Genomic DNA, 18,464 nt, shown 5'->3' on the forward strand with positions numbered 1-18,464 from the left:
TGTCCAAGTCATGCAGCGCACACGCAGGTATCATCATCTCACAAAGAGTTTGTGCCTGGCCCTGGTGACAAACTGTCCCTTATTTCAGTTGTGTGGAAGTGCCCATTTGGCCACATAACAAACACCCCAGATCAGCCAGGTGGGCAGCGTGCAGCCACTCCCCAAAACATGTCATATGCTTCTGATCAAGCCCTGTGATGGGACACGACAGCAGCTGGACACCTGACCCAACCCACACCCTCACTGTTCACACAAGACTCAAGATCTGTCCATCCTTTTTTAGGTGGTATGTGCATTTTAGCCATGAGTGACAAGTATTTCTGGTCATGTGATGGCAAAGGCACTGCAAGGCCATTCAGAAAGAGTGACAGGGCCAGATGAACTTCCTGGACATGCCAAACATCTGCAGGTCACAGGATGAACTCTCACCTGAGAATACTGTATAATAATTTTCCTCAGGCAACTTATCTGAATGAAAATCCATGAGAATTATTAAGTTAAACTGTTAAGTTAAACTTACATGTGTGTGTATATCTAGCTTATGCTCTAAAAAAGAACAAGAAAAACTCACCTAAGAACACAGATTTATTATAAAATAAAAACTGGTCTTATTTTAATAAAAAAGGAAAATAATATAGTAAATTAATTATTCTTCAGGAGTAACATATTCCCTTTCAGAATAATTAACGTACACAGAGAAAACAGGTTAGACTATTTCACCCTGCAAGATTATAACCAGAACACAAGAACCACTTAAGGAAGGAGAGAATCAAGCCTGATACTACTGGAATGTTTTTCAGGCTAGGCATTTGATGTGAGCAATTGTTCACCAGGAAAAAGCACAAAATCACTTAGAGATCCATTCTCCTCTGCAATTTATTTCAGGAAATAGAACTCTGGTAGTTACACCTGCTGAGCTATACAATGTTCTGCCAATAAATAGAGTTGACATTTGAGGATGCTACATTTCAGCCAAGAAAATATGCTTTGCAACCCAGAAGTCCTCTGCCAAATAGTCTATCATGTTTCCCTGCCCAGAAAAATTTTGATTATGGTGATTTTTTTTTTTTTTTTTCTTTTTGACCTCCTTAAATATTGGAAATTTTGCTCTGTTGGTTTTGGCAAACTGACTAAAAGCGAAAAGAGTAAAATAAGAATAAAAAATAAGTGACAGCTATAAAGTGCAAGTATGGAAGAGATGCTCCTTCTAGCTTAAAGAAAACCATGTTACCACTGTTGTGCAAATACCTCAGTGAAATAGACTACAGCATTTGCTCAGTTTTGAGTTAAACTCTACAATTTCTAGCACACCAAAAATTAAAATCTTCACTTGATTAATATGATAAATTGCTGCTCACCACACATCAAAACAGTTCTAGTTCCTTACAGGGGTATTAGACCACCTTTCACAGTGGACCCTATTCAGGATCAGATTAAGCCAATTCCTACTCTTCCTCCATCAACCAAAGAATCATTCTCTTCCAACATTACAGACACCAGTTCAAAATAAAAATCTCTGGACCTGACTGAAGAACAAGGAGGGTTGACACAAGTGCTTATTAAATTACTTCTAGAAGAAAAAACATATGAAATTTCAAGCACCCCGGTAGACTGAGATTATGAGCTGTAGCAAGAGGAATCATCTTTACATGCTTTAAATTAACCTTCTCAGAAGTGTCTTTACAAGAACAGTGCCATTAAAATTCAAATTAACTCTAACTTCTGTGTGAACAGAAAGTCTGAACATAATATTAGTAATTTACAACAGATATCTTGTAAATCTTTCACAGCACTCAACTTCAGGGTAGCATTAAAAGCCTATTTCTAAGCAGTTTGAAGCCTAATCCACAAGGAGATTGCTTATCTAAAAAGCCACCTGCATTCTGTAATTTAAAGTATTATGCTGAGAAGAGTATGTAGACTATTTTAAGTGGCTTTTCTCCCTACTGTTTAGAAAAAACTTTTTTGAAGTATCTGTAACACAACTTTCCTAGCCTCAACTAGTGAATCACCCTCCACTAACCTTAGGAAGGAAAAAAAAAAAAAAATTTCATTCGCCAGGTATTTGCCTGTTTAGCAGTAGTTTAACTCCTGCCTCCCATGTAGCTCGTTTCATTTTTATCATTGTTTCTCGTCCCAGTTACCCATTTTCTCACTCTGCTCATCCTTACTGAGAGCCTCTTTCTCCATCCCAGCTGCCAGTTTCCAAGTATTAATATAGCCAGAAAACAGTAGCAGGAATACTGGCTACTTTTGGAAACTGCATCAGCAGCAGTTAAACTGTGTAGCATCAATCCCCCAGCTGGGTCAGGTCTAACCAATACAACTGATAAACTGGGTGAGGCAGGTAACAGGAGATTCTCTGGCAGAACACCTTATGTTCAAAGACATTTAATTTCAAGTGTCTTAACACTGCAGCTGAGTTGCTGCAATTTATTTTGTAAGGACTGAAGCCTCCCAGGGGCAAGGTAAAATGGTAGCTTAACACATTTTACCTTACTGCTGGGAGTGGTTAAGAACACACAGCCAGCTCTGATCATCTGCAAGTGACCATTAAGGCATTTTAATTGTCCTTTTTTGATTTAAGGCTCCTATCAAAATTTCAAGTGAAAAATTGTTAAAAGCCACTATAGAAATGCTGATGTTACTTAAAGAATTCCCTTAAAGGAACATCTGACTGCCCCTCTCATCTGTGCAAATCACCAGCCTGGGTGCTGACATGATACATCCTTGGCAGTTCCAGAACCTCGTGTTGGGATCTCTGTGTGTGCTATGCATGTGTGCCACCACGAAGCTTCCTCTGACATGTGCCCACAAGATGTCAAGGGCAGCTTGCAAATCACAGCACATCCTGGTGCAGCCCTGCATGGACACTGACAGCATCCAGTCCTTAATGAAACACTGTCAAAAGGCTGTTCCTTATAGGATAAATTTTATTACAAGTCTAACATGAAATTCTGGTCTTGCTGTGGTCACTGGGAATTTTACAGCTGACTTGAAGGGCACACAAAATTCTATTGCCATTCTTCAAATGTCACATGCAGAGGACATAGGCATGGTATACAAAAACTATATAAAAAAAAAAAAAAGCTTTAGATTGAATATTGCCCAAAACTGGGCATCACTGGTAAGGGAACCACTCCTATGGAGCATAGAGAGCTGTGGCACACCTGCATCCTGAGCACCATACACAACTGACTCCACGTCTGAGGGTCGACAGAGCAAGAGAAGGCACAGAGTAGGGTGACTAACTTAGCAACTTCTGAGAAAGCAGCTGCTTTACAGGGAGACACGAGAAAGGCAGGGACTCTTCAGTTTGAAGAGATGGCTGAGGGGGATATGCCTGATGCCTACAAAACTGTAAAGGCAGTAGATGAAAAGAATGCAGACCAGGTTTTCCACAAATGCTACAATACTTCGCATCAGGAAGATTTGGTGAAATTAGCAGATCAGCTTAAAACCAATGAAGGACAGCACTGCTTTGCAAAAAGTACAGTGAACATCTGGAATTTGTTGGCATAAAGCTGTGGAGTCAGAGATGACCAGCACATTCAGGAAGGGACTTAACTTGTTCATAGACAACAAGTCCACGGACACCAAATGAAATAAGCACACTCTCCAACATCCCTAGTGTAACAACTGTGGGATAGTAGGGAAAAGAGTGGCAAACTCAGTCATCTGGCTTGCATTAAATTCCTAAATTGCATTTCCCTGTGGATGCAGACACATTAGTTAGATGGTCCACTGGTCTGCTCAACATTTAAGTTCTTAGGCTTATTGTTACGAAGCAACAGCAAAAATCTTACTAGGAATTATGAGCTAATTTGGCCTGGCTATGCAGGTCAACAGAAACTTCGGCGTTTTAAGTCAATGCTGCTGTTCATGTTTGTAGAGAAAATTCAGTTGCTCGTTTCAGTCTGATACATATAAGAGGCAAATAATCACAGGTATTAGACACATTAACTTCAGAATTTCTGCTACAGTTTTAGTCTGTTTCAGTGTTACTAACACACAGAAACTGAAGCATGGCTTGCGAAGCTCATCTTGATAAGCAACGACAATGTAGGACCAAACAATGCTGGTCTCCCTAGATTACATGAATTTCCAGCTTGAAATTTTGAATTGTTCCAATGTTGTTTTTCTGGCTTACCTTCACTGCACTGAAGCAGAAGGCATATAGGACAATAAGAACAACAAAGCTTCGGGAAACGCTGTATAGTGCAGACACAAACCCAGCAGCAGCTGAAATAGAGACATGTGGTAAGTGGGAAGAAGGAGGAACTTTGTTTCTAACCCAACTAAGATGACAGTGCAGATATATCTCAATCTTCCCTGTTACTTAAGCTATAATGAAAAACAAAAAACCCCACTATCAACAGAAAATCTCAATGCTTCATCTCTCAAGGGCCTTCTTTAATCTCTGACTGAAATAACACCAAAATTTATCACACATCAAATATTTTGTCAATATGCCTTTCTGTGGAAGAATGCAAACTTTTTTTTCCTAGATGTTAACAGAAAAAGAAAATAAAATGTTTTCTTTTTTAATAAATAAAGATTCATATCACATGTGCCAGGAAAGAGCTCTTTGGTATCAACCATATTCTGCAGCCTATAGTTTTGAAAACTTGTATACAACTTTCCAAGAGCAAAAAGAAATCTAATCAAGTGGGCCTTATAAGTATTCACCCCACTGTTAGATGAATACTATTAGCTGTTTGAGCTTTAACATGCACTGTGCTGTGTAACATGCAATAATATATCCTAATCTAAGGTTATAAACCCAGAAAGGGATAGCTCAGGCTGCAGATGGCTACTTACCAGAACCACCAAAAAGCAACATGTCTATTTGTTCCAAAAGATATATGCAGAAGGTGTTGATTTGAGGGAAAAGTCCAAGAAGAGAAATTGCAGGAAAGCAATATAAAAACACTAAAGGAAAAAAAAAAGTATTTTAGAACACAGTCACACATTCAGGGTATGGAAAATAGAGAAATACGTATCACACCAGAATAAGAAATTGTTGCAATAAATTCAGAAGATTATTCAAGTGAGCATACCTTAACCTTTGCAGCAATGATTACACCTTCGTCCTCATGTATTCAAAATAAATAATGCTATTTTACACATAAGAAACTAAAGCTCAGAGTTAACTTGAAGATTGATTTTGCATAAAAACAGTGTCAGAAAAAATAGCATTATGTAGCCTCCTTACTGCTTCTCAAATACTTCCGAAGTTGTATTTCTTTCTTTCAAAGCAGAGAAATTTTAATTCGCAGACTTTGGAACTTCTTCCTTGAATCTGAGATGGTTCAAGCACAGCTATAACAATTCAGTATAAACAAACAAAAAAATTTTAATGGCTAAGATCTGAAATATCTTGGCCATCACAATATCCTGTCTCTCCCAGCAGTCAAGAGCAGACACTTATAGCAGCCCCTAAATATGGGACAAACCTAGGGCAAAGCTTTCCCAGAACATTCTGCCAGCTTCCAGCAGAATGGACTTAAAATTTGCTGTAGTGAAAGAACATTAAAAACAGGAAAGAAAGTCAGGGGTAAAACCCAGTCTGACAGCTTTACATACTCTCTTTCTGAATAGAAATGCTAATTTTAATGGTTGCCTCATAGACAAGGAAAAGCAGGAGCCATAATTCAGGTAATCATGCCACTAGTCTTATGTTCTGTTCACTTCCAGCCAGTCCTCTTTCCCATCTGCTCACTCGTAGCTCCACCATAGAAAATGCTAAGCAAGGCTGTCTAGCAAAGCATCTAAACACACACTTGACCCAAGTGTAAACTTTCAAGGATACACACATATATTTAATCATATTCTTACTGCTTCATTGTACTAGTGCCACAATGTTCTGCATGGCAGAGAGAGATACGTGTCAGCCACTCTTCCTTGTAGACAAGTACGTATTTGTTACTTTAGATCCTAGGAAGACTGCTGTTTCCTCCTATTCCTTCTCATAAAAAGTAAATTAAACAAATCACTAGTACAGCTTATTCCCCGTCCCCCCAATCAGATTTTTGAGAAAGAAACAAAAGGGTTTGTGCTTTTTGCTGAATGCTAATTTCACATCTGCCAGCTCATCTTACTAAGGCATCTTGTGCTAAAAGGAAACAATACACCAAGTTTGATCTGACAGCTTTTATCTTCATCATATTGTACGCTCCTGCTATCTAATACTGTAAATCTTGCCAAGGAAGTCCAACACAGGAGAGAAAAAGACATGCTCAAGTGTTAAACAGACAGCACTCACTTAAGTATACCTGGATTCACAATGCCCCTTCAACACTACTTTCTGCTACTGGCACAAATTATACATACATAAGAAAATGAGGAAATGCTCTCTTCTCAGTCTTTTACATACAAATGCCAACATTAAATTCCTCTTCCTTTATTACTCTGCACATTTTTAGATATTCTACCAAGTCATGCCAAGCCAAGCAAGGACCATTCTTGAAGACAGCCAATGGCATAAGAAAAAACTGCTCAGCAGACCATGTGGACCCACCATGGATCAACTAATCCAAAAACTCACTGTTGAAACTCTCAAGAGATACTGTTCCTTGGGCAAAGGACTTGCAGAACTGCCAGAACTCATCTTAGACTACTGACTTACAGTCCAAATGACTGCCTTTGCTGTAGCAACCTCAGAAAAAGTGGAATAAGAGCAGTGGAAGGAAGGATGAGATGAAAGACTTGACAGTACACCAAGATATATAGAAACAAATGTAAACAAGGAGGGAAAAGTTAGTTGACTATAAAACTGTCCTCACCTCACCCAATCTCTATTAATACCTTGAATAATCCTAGCAACTTCTTTAGCCGAGGCAGCTTAGTTTATCTCATCCTGCACCAAGAAGTGTACCAGAGAGGAAAATAAACAGTTGTCACCAACAAAAGGATTGAACTTAGAAGCAGTAGTTCCTCTTGTGGGAAGCAGACAATAAAAGTAACTGATTAATCCTTTGAAATTGCATTATGAATTCCAGAGAGAATTTCTTTAAGCATCCCACATTTTCAAACAGACCCACAACACCTTTAAAAGCTGGACCACTAAGACATCGTTATGTGAGTTGCTGCATTTAACACTGCAGTTTTCCTCTGAACAAGCACCATTCATGTAAACATGAGGGGGAAACACAAATTATGACTTTGGAAAATTTGTGTCTTTTGAGAAATGTAGAATGGCAACAACACTGCAAACATTTTAGACATTTAGAAAATTATTATTTTTAGAAGAATTATATATCTGAGTAGTAAAACATGTTTTTTTCACAAGGAAAATAAAAAGCATTATTTCAGTGAGAAATAGTTTTTTTGTCCTCCCACTGCTGAACATAAGAGAGCAAAACATTCATAGCCTTTCCTCCCTTGACAGAAGATCAGTCATTGTTAAAAGGAGCAGGCAGAGGACTCACTATCACAAAATTTTGCCACTTCCTGATTCTTAAGTTTCCTCAGATGTCAACCAAATAATTTCACTTACCTGCTGAATGTTTAAATGGTTTCATCACAAGAACTATCATATATAAAGTGCATAACTACTTTTGTTACTAACCACACCTGTAGCTCCCAGTGATTGAGGTTGGTTCTGTCCGTGCCCTTACTTACATTTCATATGATAATCTAGCAAAAATGTTAACTGAAATAAGGAATTCAAGATGAAAACCATTGTCAGAATTAAAGTCATGAACCCCCAACTAATATAAGTATAAATCAATAGCAGAATCATCACCAATTTAAAATAAAACAGAATCAGATCATAAGTAGATTGAAAATAAATGAACATGTTAAAAACCATGTTTCGTAAGTAATTAGGTTACTCATCTAAAAAATCTGCAATTATTTTCTTTTATGACCTTGTTTCAAGACTTTTATCAGAATATGATATGCAGCATCATGCTAGTTCTCTGGTACATTCTATGATCTCCATGGCTTTTGCTTTTTATCATAATAAACACCCGAAATAAAAGACTTTTCCTTTCCTTGGTATTTGCAACCCACAGTCAAATATCTCCTGATTTCCAAGCATATCAACTCTGAATACCACAATAAAAAATAAAACATAAACTAAAAAGTCACCCACCATAGGATGACAGACCAATAAAAAGAGATAAAAAATGCCAAGCAAATGGGCAAAACTGCATGACAGTAGAAACGACTTTATTGGTACTCAGAGGGACCAACTTCCCTCATTATTTTATAGCCCAAAACAAATACTTCCATGCCTTCATTACCCAAGAGAATCTACACTCAAAGTGCAGCAAGATGCCGCAGGATGCCAGACTGCCATGGCTTACAGAGGTCTCTGCACTGTGAACAATTGCAAGGATTCACAGCAGCCAGAAGCTGGGACTCCCATAGAGACAAAGCAAGGAATAGCCAAAGCATGGCACAAAACATCATTTGAACCAATATAACCTTGGCAAAATAAAAACAGGTGACAAGCAGAGGGAAATGGTTTCTTCTTTCTCGTTTAACACATGCCAGTGGGGGAGATGAGCCTGTATTTCTTCTCTCCCCCACCCCCTCCTTCTTCAAGAACATGCTCTGCCATCTCTTTTGAGACCAGCCAAAATTAACACATTTATAACCACGCTTGGTTTTTCTATACTGGTTGCTATAGTTTTTCATTTATCTTTATCCCAAGTGGCATCTAAGATTCTTGTTGAATTATTTATCAGCATTTTTACTGCTCACCTTTGACAGACAGAGAAAATAAGATGTAAGGAGAAACTTTAATGAGACCAAAGGAAAGTAATGAAAGAAGCTCATTAACATAAGTGAGATGCAGATCTTCACATTCCCCTGTTTCTGGTGAGAAGAATTGGGAGCCATAGTACCCATGTTAAGGACCAGGAGGCTTTCCTAAAAATAGTATGCCTTTCAGGAAGTAAGACTGACCTGAGTATGGCAAAAAGCAAGTACAACAGTCACAGGCGAACAAAGACCTCGAAGGTCATACACTACCTAACAAAAGGTTTTTTCTTCTACTAAAGTAGGTTTTCCTGGTTCTAAATTCACAAACCAACAGGCTATCTTTTGTACATTACAACACAGCTTTTTGGGTAATTTTCACAACTTTTACAGTAAACCTCACATTTCTTATTTTGTAGCTTAACAGTGTTGCACTATTGACGGGAGTCCAGTTCAGCACTTGCATCTGTGGCTCAGCTGGTGAAACATCACAGTTACAGACCGTAAGTGTGGTGTGCAACAGGAAGAAGTGTCCTGACAGAATAGGGTAATGTCGGCTGTGGCCACTCCAAATTATTGCCAAAGGATCATCAGACCTGTCTTACGGCAGCGTCTGAATGTCCTCAGCAACCTCAGAATATGATTCTAGAAAGAAACAGGTTGAAAGAGCTACTGCAGAGTGGCTGCTCCACACTAACTGGTCACATGGACAGTTTGATTAAATTAAACCAAGAAAAAGCACTTTCTTCATGATCAGAAGAAAGTCCATCTGAGGAACTGGCATGGATTAGCTTCCAGACATTAAGTTTAAAACTTGAGTTACTCTGCAGTAACTGCTCCACACAGACAAGCCCTTACAACAATTAACTGCATTTCACAGATGATGTCTTTTGCTAATAACATCAGTGACTTTTAGCTTTCTATGGAGACATTTCTATGAGCCTCATTTCATTAAGAACTCCTTTTACATAAGGGAAGGTCGCCAGCTGCCCCCTGCCCCTGTCTTAAGTCATTCCAAATGTTTCTATCAATTTGAGTTCGAGCTGTGCCTCCATAACATGCGTTTGATTGCCAGCATGGGAAAACACAGACTAGCGCTTAATCCCTTTTTGCAGTCCTAGGAAAAATATTGACTCACCTATTACATGGTCTCTGGCTGACTGGAGAGATCTGGGTGAAAAGAGCTTCAGGCCATACATCGTATAAACAGGTGGATTTGTGTCTTTAGACCCAGCATCTAGCAGCAAAATAAGGCCACACAATATACAAAAATATACAGGTCTGCTGTAGATTATGATTTTATTGTGTCCCTGGAAGGAAAAACCAAAAAGTTAGAATTTTGTATTCATTCTCCTACTGCATGCACTGCATTAACCTAGAGAGGGTCAGGGGTCAGACAAAATATTTTAATGACTTATACATAATAATTAGTAATAAAAATATTACAAAGTATTTCATCTTCTCCAGAGGAGACTTTCAAAAGGCACAACAAGGAGTTAAGACTGACTCCAACAATCACTTATGCTTCTGAAAACCTAACCTTCTGAACCTTTCAAAACTTATTAATTCCGGGAATCATCATTTTCTGCGGAGGAAAAAACCTTCAATCTATCTGAATATTTCTTTTCCATAGAAAAAAAAGTATTTTTGTCTATATCACTTTTATTTTAAGGAACATCTGCTTCAGGTGGCTTGATTTTTTTTTTTTTAACTTTATGAAATATAAGATTAATTTAATTTTTAATTGAATCCTGGGAAGAAAAAAAATAATAAGAGCACATCCCCGGTACAGTGTGAGGCATGGGGATGGATTTTTTTTCACTAATTTAATTTTTTTGTTTCTTTGAACCACTTGACAGCAAATCAGCATGTCTTCTGAAGGGGGTGACACTTGTCCGCAGTTTCTGGTCTGCTTCTCATGAAGCACTTTGAAATGATGATCCAAAGGAATTAGGATGTGGAAGGAGTCTCATCTGATGTCTTTCATACACATCTCTCACACAATTGATTCCCACGAATCCTACAAAACACTGTCGGGGCTGCAGGTCAGGGAAACGAACAGACACTTAAGAAGAATCTTAATAGTTCTCCTGGTAGCAAGCTTAAGGGTAACTAAGACATTTTAAACACTAATGAGTCAAAAGATTCCTTGAGTGTGAAAAGCCAGGAGCAAAGTGACAAGAATCCAAGTTTGCCTTGCATAAAGCTGCTGTGCAACTGTTCATATTTGAAAAATGTAATTTAAGTGAGCATAATAAAAGATCATGTCTTTTTTGAGTCTACCTACTGACTTGAAACTGCAGCTGCATTTGTTTGGCTGCCAGCCAAGCTCATATGTTAGATTGCTATTAACTGATCTGTACTCTCTTTTGGGATCAATCAGTTAACAAGGTGGTAGATTACAGGGAACTGGTGGGCTTATATTGTGTCTCACATCCATGAAATATGAATCAAGCCAGGGACACAAATCCTTGCTGTTTAATCAATTTCAATTTTACTACTGCTTTTTTTTTTTTTAATAGGACACATGCCACAAAATAATCTGTGGAGAATTATAAAGATAAAAATATGACTTTAAGAAAGAAAAATAATTTACACTACTACTTTCTGGCCTTTTTTAAACTTCAGTTTATTTATTTAAAATATGAGCTGTACATTACAAAAGAAACCAATAAATAAGCACCTAAACAATTGCTTAATGTTTTATATCCTGATGTGCACTCCAGACCAAAGCCTGTTTTATTGTGATGTTACATTCTTGTCTTACCTCTTGAATTATAGAAGCCAGTTTTATCTTTGCATGCTGATTATTTGAAGGCAGCTGGGTAAGACAGAGTTGATGACAACAAGCCCAGAGGTTTAATTCCACACACCTTGCAGTTCCACATAGAACACTGACATACTCAATTAGGTTTACAGTGCATATTTAACTCTTACTTCTAAAGTAGTTTATGGTGTGCTGGGTGAAGAACTGGCTGAAGGGTGGGCAGAGCTCAAAGGGCTGCAGTGAAAGGGGCCTCATCTGGCTAATGACCCATCAGCAGTAAAGTTCCTCAGGGCTCAGTTCTAGAGCCAGTTCTGCTCAATGGATTTATCAATGATCTGCATGTAGGAACTGAATGCACCATTAGCAAGTTTGCCAAAGACACCAAACTGGGAGGTGCTGTTGACTCTGCTGAGGGTCAGGTAGCTTTGCAGAGGGAACTAGACTGAAACATTGGGCAGTGATTAACAAGATGTAATGCTGGATCCTGCTCCTAGGATGGAGTAATGCTGGGCACAAGTATAAATTGAGAGACGAGTGGCTGGTAAGCAGCCCTGCAGAAAAGGACCAGCAGGTTCAATGTGAGTCTGCTGCGAGTGCCAACAGCCAAGAGGGAAAACTGCATCTGGGGTGCATCAAACACAGCAACACCAGCTGGTCAAGAGGTGATTATCCTGCTGTACTCAGCATTGGTGCAGCCCCACCTTGAGTGCTGTGTGCAGTTTTGGGCCTCACAGTTTAAAAAGGATGTGAAGGTCCCTGAAGGCATCCAGAGGAGGGCAACAAAGCCAGTGAAATGGTTGGAAGGAACGTCCTATAAAGAGCAGTTAAGGACTTCAGGTTTGTCTAGTTTGGAGAGGACAAAGCTGAGGGGCAAATTCATTGCTCCCTACAGGTTCCTGAGGAGGGGAAGTGGAGAAGGTGGTGCAGGAGACAGATCTCCTGTCCCATCCACTGATAGGATGTGTGGGAATGGCTCTAAGCTGCATCAGGTGAGGGCATTTATTTTGAAAAGGAGGTGAAATAAAGGAACTGGCTTCCTAGAGAGGTGGTTGATGCCCCAAGCCTGTCAGTGTTTAGAAGACGCATTTGGACAATGCTCTTAACGACTTGCTTTGACTTTTGGTCTGCCCTGAAGTGGTCAGGCAGTGGCACTGGATGATCATTGTAGGGCACTTCCATCTCAGTTATAATAAAATAGACTAATTCAATCACTCTTACCATGCTAACTACATGGTAATAATAATAATGCCACTTATGATTGAGGAAGCAGATTCCAGCGGTTTTCTGAAAGCTGCAAAATGTGAACAAATACTACCTTCCCTGTTTTTCAGGTGGTGGGTAATGAAACAGAATACTGAAAAGGAAATCTTTCTAGAGTCATATCAACAGAAGCAAAGCAATGCAGCAGCAATGCACTCAGAAGGACAGTGTCTGCACAGCTCTTGCACTACTTGGGATGTGCTCAAGCTGAATGAGCGTCCCAGAGTACAGCAAATACTCCAGTCCCCACATCTGGGGAACATGCAACACAACACAAGAAAGACGAACTGCTGCAAGTATTAGTGTGGTATTTCACTGTCAATTTACATGCTTCATGTGAGGGGCATTATTTGGGACAGGACTGGTTTGAGGCCAACAGTGGACACCTTCTGGGAAAGAGAGGATCACTTCCCAAAAGTCACAAACAGGTGACAGACATTGCATTTCATTTTTTAAGGTTTTAGAAACAAACAAACAGAAAACTAGGAGCAAAGCCCTCCTGTACCTGCCACTGACAGACTAAGCTAGGCAGCCCTTCACCAAAATGGGCATGTAGCAGCACAACTTGTTTAACGAGATATTTTAGATATTAAGGACTCATTTTGTTTTACTAGGCAAGCTCACCAAATTTTGACATGCAAAACCGATCTAATCTTAGTGAAATCACTCCACTCTGCATCCTCATTTAGAAGAATTTAAATAATGAAGCAGAATTTCTTTTATATTTTACATCTCATTTGTTAAAATATTTTTTCCTTCACTGATAAAAATTTCAGTGAAAGCTCTTCCTTTCCCAAAGTCTGTTAAAAAAGTCAGGTTTATTAATGTCCATGTTTCTTGTTAATATGTTTCAGAAACATATTCACATCTTACCAAGAGAGCAGTGATGCATCTCATATTTCTATAAAAATATTAAGACTTAAAACAAAGAATAATTTCACAAATGCTTCCATTTACTAAAACAGTAGTTTTGGCTGCAAAGCATTTTGATGGGAAAATTTTAGAAATATCTAATGGGGTATTTTTGTCAGTGCACACATGTAAGAGGAAAAAGACAGAAGGCTTTTTTATATAAAGAAATGTGCATGTGCTCAGTTCTACAGAAAAGCTTACAGGGACAAATTAAAAATACTTTTAAAGTGCCTTATGGGATTTATGAAACTGCCTATGGTAGCCACACAACTGAGTTAGCTATCTGCTTTGGCATGTAATGGGACTGAGACAATGAATCTGCAAGAGATTCTCTAAATCTTGTTAAGAGCACGACTGCAATCCTTCAAGCTCAAATGCCTTTGTAAGCCCAAGCAAGATCCTGAGCTATACAGGTGTCTCATGAGGTACTTAGAGACAAGCTCTCCTGATCCTTCTATATAGCCATTTACTAAATGTAAAACCTTTCCTAAGGTTTTTCTAAAACCTTGAAACGTACATGACAAGGATCTCTTGGATCTCTGGATTTTAATACCTTGCAGTCACCAGCAGCTTGCTTGTATCAGGTCACTAACAGCAAAATATAACACACTTTGGAATGGACTTCATTTTCTTCTCTCCACCACTCCAGTGAGGAGGCTGTTCCCAAATTTCACCATCCCAGAACTACGTACCCCTGTGTAAACAGCAGCTAAAGGCCACCAGCTCTCAATGGACCAGAACTGGGAAGGCTAAAGGTCCAGCTGACAGGAAAATTGGACTCTCATCTTACAGCAGGCACCAGTACTAAACCTGCAGCAACAATAAATGCCAGCTCTTCCTCAAGCACAGCAAGTCAATCTGTACATCAGTACTCAGGAGGAGTTTGGAACAAAAGCTTACAGCAGCTCTAGGCACTGTGTTTTCTGAACTCACTGGATGCCATTTTAAAGCAGTCTTTCAAAATGCTACAGGCTAGAGATGACAAAGTCACAAATTCGCATCAAACAGTAACAAACTCCGCACAGGAGATAGGGAAGACGTTCAGAACCTCCTTGGCAGCCATGGATAACATAAGGTGTTAGCGGCTACTCATGGATCCACGAACAGAACTTAATACACTGTGCAGGTCTGAGGCTCATGATGGTTTGTTTCACACTCAAAAAAAATCTCATGCATTTTCATTCATGGGCACGATACAGATCATTCTTTAATCCCTCTGCTGTTCTGCATCCTTACATTAACGTCAAGAGACATTATTCTCTTTAATTTTAATTCAATCACATGAATTATGAAACAGTACATGGAGAATCTCTTCTCACCTTCTCTTGTCCTATTTCTGAGGTGCTTAGTAGCTCAAGCAAGCCTTTACAAATACCTATTGTGTTAAAAAGATACAATGTAGAAATTGCTAATCTTCTATTTTAGCATGGTAACACCTCCACCTTTAAAACCCTTAGTGAAGAAACTTTCTAATTCATTTCTATTGGAGTTTGTATAGTGCACCAAAAAGTTTGCAAGAGAGTATCCCTAATAAAGTTTTAGGAGGGAAAAGGAAGATGGGAATACACATATTGTTACTTTGTTCCATTGCTGCATGACTTACACACTACAGTACAGTGAATAACACTTGTAATAGTACTGTGAGAACCTGAAATTCAGACCTGGATCCTGCACAAAAAAAAATGTTCTGTTTAAACACTACCTTGTGTTTAATACTATAAAAATATATGGGCAGGATAGGTTTAAAATGAAGTTTTGATTCAACTGCTTGCCACCCACTTTAAACAAACATTAACATTACTAATGTCTGATTAAGTGCAAACTATTTGATGACAGTTCACATTACTTTATCTAGACAGATGCCAGTTGAGCTGACTAATTATATTAGTCACAAGACCCCCCCCCAACTTTTCACTGAGGTTGGAATATTCCTTTAATGTTTTGAAAATATTACCCTACAATGTATAAGTTGCTGTTTATTACCTTTCTCTACTTTTTATGCAGACAGGTATTTCCTGTGAATGCATTGTAACTAAAACCACCATAACTTACCCCGTAATAATTGGCACATGGAAAAGAAACTGAGAATCTTCTGAAATCCATCTAGTGAAGTGTGTAGCATACATATATAAATAACAGCAATTTCAATTTCAGCCTGTATTTCTAGCCTCTAAGCTGACAAAAATAATTGCTCCCTGCCAAAGGGAACTGATCCAGCAGACCTGAAGTTTTTAACATGTCATTTTTGAAACCTGAGGGAAGAGAGGTTATCCTCAAAAATATTCAAAGAACTAAATAAGAAATATAAGCAACTAGCATGCAGTGTAAAAGAAAGGAAGAGGCATTATGGCCACTGAAATGTCTTCCAAGATGCGCAAGTCAAAAATGCTGAGACACCGTGACAGGTGGAATGGGTAAGGTTGCAGTCGTAGGATGATGCCCCTAGAACAGTCCTATAACAAGGACAGACTTGTGTAAAGAACTGATTCTTTGCAAGGTGGTTGGCACCATCAGAGTTCAATTTCTTAGATGTATCCAATAGAAAAAAGCAATCAGCAAGGATCCTCACATCATTCGCCCAAAGATTTGGCTATTTCTTCAGGACACAAGCACAGAAACAATGGCCATATTGTAACAAAGGGAAAACACCTGTGTCATTTGATGAGCTAATATTTTTAATAAATAAATCTTCAGTAGCAGATTTAAAAAATGAGAAGATCAGTCCCCAATCTCAAAAAAACCCCCAAAAACCAAAAAATCAAAAACAGGAAAAAAAATCCCTGAGCAATGACCGAGCTGCTAATCTGGAACTTCTGCTATTTTCTCTCTGTTTCTAAAGGAAAGCAATGAAAAGGTTTGTGTGATGTCACAGTATTGAACATTAGCAAGATAGTTCAGATGAATTTTTTACTGCACATATTAACTTAAAGAAACAGCACTTTTCTAATAGCAGTGATAAACTCAAATAGCTTAAAAATAATTAAACCTAGTACAAAGTCTTGAAATCAGAGATGTCTTTTTCTTTTTCATAAATCAGCTAGAACAGCAAATGGCTAATATCTGTGTTGCACTGAACAGCCAGCTGTTTCACAGTACACAAGTGATAATAAAGGAGAAAGACTTGTTTTACTGACTGAGACTTACATGTATTGGTGAAGCAGGATCAGGCTGAACACTCTAAAAACAAAAGAGAAAAAAAGATGCTTGCTTGAAAGATTTTGTCTTCATAGAAGTTAGAAGATAATTCAGCAATGGGCTATGATCTTGAGTCCTACCTTGAGGAGAGAATACTGGCAGCTGGCCATTACGAGACAGAACAATAGAACCCAAATGTCTTTACAGAAGCCTTGGTTCAGAGTCAGGAATCCAAGAAGTGAAACAAGAACTACTAGAAGGACAGCAAATACATTCTCCTTTATATCTTCTGTCCTATGTGAATAAAAGTGTTGGAGAAGTACAAATATTTATAGAGTCATTAGAACAAGGCAGGTGCATTTGTAGTTGGTATGAACTGTCAGTGCTGCACCTATCAGAATTTACTGCATTTCCATGTTCAACGGTATTTCATCCCCATGCCAAAAACCTTATCCAAAACGATAGCTAAAATATATAGGAAAAAAAGTCATATGCACTGAAATCTAATATCTCTTCCCATCTCACCTCCCAGTTAGAATTCCACAATGGAGATGATTTGAAGGTAGAAAAGTGCATGCTTATTAAAGCACAAACAAACAAAATAAAAAAAACCCAACACATGAACAACTACAAATAAAATCAAATACCCAAACACTTTTAAATAAGGAAATAAGGCATTCCATTAATGAAAAATATAAACATCTGACAGCAACGAATTGGATTGAAGACCAAATTTGTCATCTGATGTTTTATTTGTTTTATCTGTTCTGTTAGAATGTGGAAGCTGAGATAAAAAACGTTAGTGTTCAGGCTGTAACAAAAGAGCTTATCAGCAGAAAAGATTTCCATGCAATTGAAACACCACTGATAAGTAAATATCTGCTCTGGACTTAAAGCTCCCTGACATGTAGCCTGATTTCTGCAGCAGGTTAAACTGCCATCTGAAATTTCTGCTGTGGAGACCATGTTAACATATATGGCCCAGCACCATCACCAGAAGTAGAGACAATAAACTTGAACTGGAACAGAGGCAGCAGCTGAAAAATCTCCACCTGGATACCATTCTAGAAATTATTTTCTTTTCTTAGAGATTGGAATACCTGGGACCCTTCCACTTCTGATTTTCTCATCAGAAATCATTGTGTCTATAACATCTGTGAATCAAATTACAGACTAGTCTACAAGCCTGGTACTCACATGAATCAAAGTCTCTACTTGAAGACAAAGGGTAGCAAGAACCACTGAAACTAAGCCTGAACTTCAATTTAAAGCAAAAACACATCTATCTACTCAACCTGAATGTAAGACACTTATACAGTTCTCACTTTTTCTTTCTCTAGTGGTCAGCATTGCTTTAGGGACATGTGGAGCCACCCACTGTAACACTACATAGAGCAGCTTTAAAAAAAAAAAGCTTACCTGTCCAACAATGCCAACAAGGTAAGACGATCATACCAGACTTTAATCCACTTGCCAGGGAATATAACAAATCTGTAAAACTGCCTGTTCAGCTTCCGTTGCGCTGAGGAACATGAAGAATCCTCAGGGTCGTGGCTGGGCTGCTATAAAAACAAACCACAAATACACAAAACTCTCGCACACTCACATACAGCTGCCAGCAAAACAGGTGCTGAAAAGGCCAAATTTACAGGAAGTATCAGGTTTTTGGTTTTTTTTTTTT

General features: G+C 38.5%; 1 protein-coding gene across 3 annotated transcripts in view; it reads right to left on the minus strand.

The window, feature by feature from the left end:
• Positions 1-18,464, minus strand: part of PCNX2 (pecanex 2) — a 152,160-nt gene that overhangs the window by 95,565 nt on the left and 38,131 nt on the right. For all 3 annotated transcript variants that reach the window (XM_042025252.1, XM_042025253.1, XM_042025254.1), the window contains 6 exons: positions 18,203-18,345; positions 16,924-17,077; positions 16,793-16,825; positions 9,848-10,019; positions 4,822-4,932; positions 4,151-4,242 (listed from right to left, as the gene is read on the minus strand). In XM_042025252.1, coding sequence (XP_041881186.1) covers positions 4,151-4,242; positions 4,822-4,932; positions 9,848-10,019; positions 16,793-16,825; positions 16,924-17,077; positions 18,203-18,345 — 705 coding nt within the window. The remainder of the gene's footprint in view (positions 1-4,150; positions 4,243-4,821; positions 4,933-9,847; positions 10,020-16,792; positions 16,826-16,923; positions 17,078-18,202; positions 18,346-18,464) is intronic.

The sequence above is a fragment of the Corvus kubaryi genome, unplaced genomic scaffold (genome assembly GCF_017639235.1).
Source record: "Corvus kubaryi isolate FWS band 111438036 unplaced genomic scaffold, C.kubaryi_AGA036_p1.0 37266, whole genome shotgun sequence".
Taxonomy (NCBI): domain Eukaryota; kingdom Metazoa; phylum Chordata; class Aves; order Passeriformes; family Corvidae; genus Corvus; species Corvus kubaryi.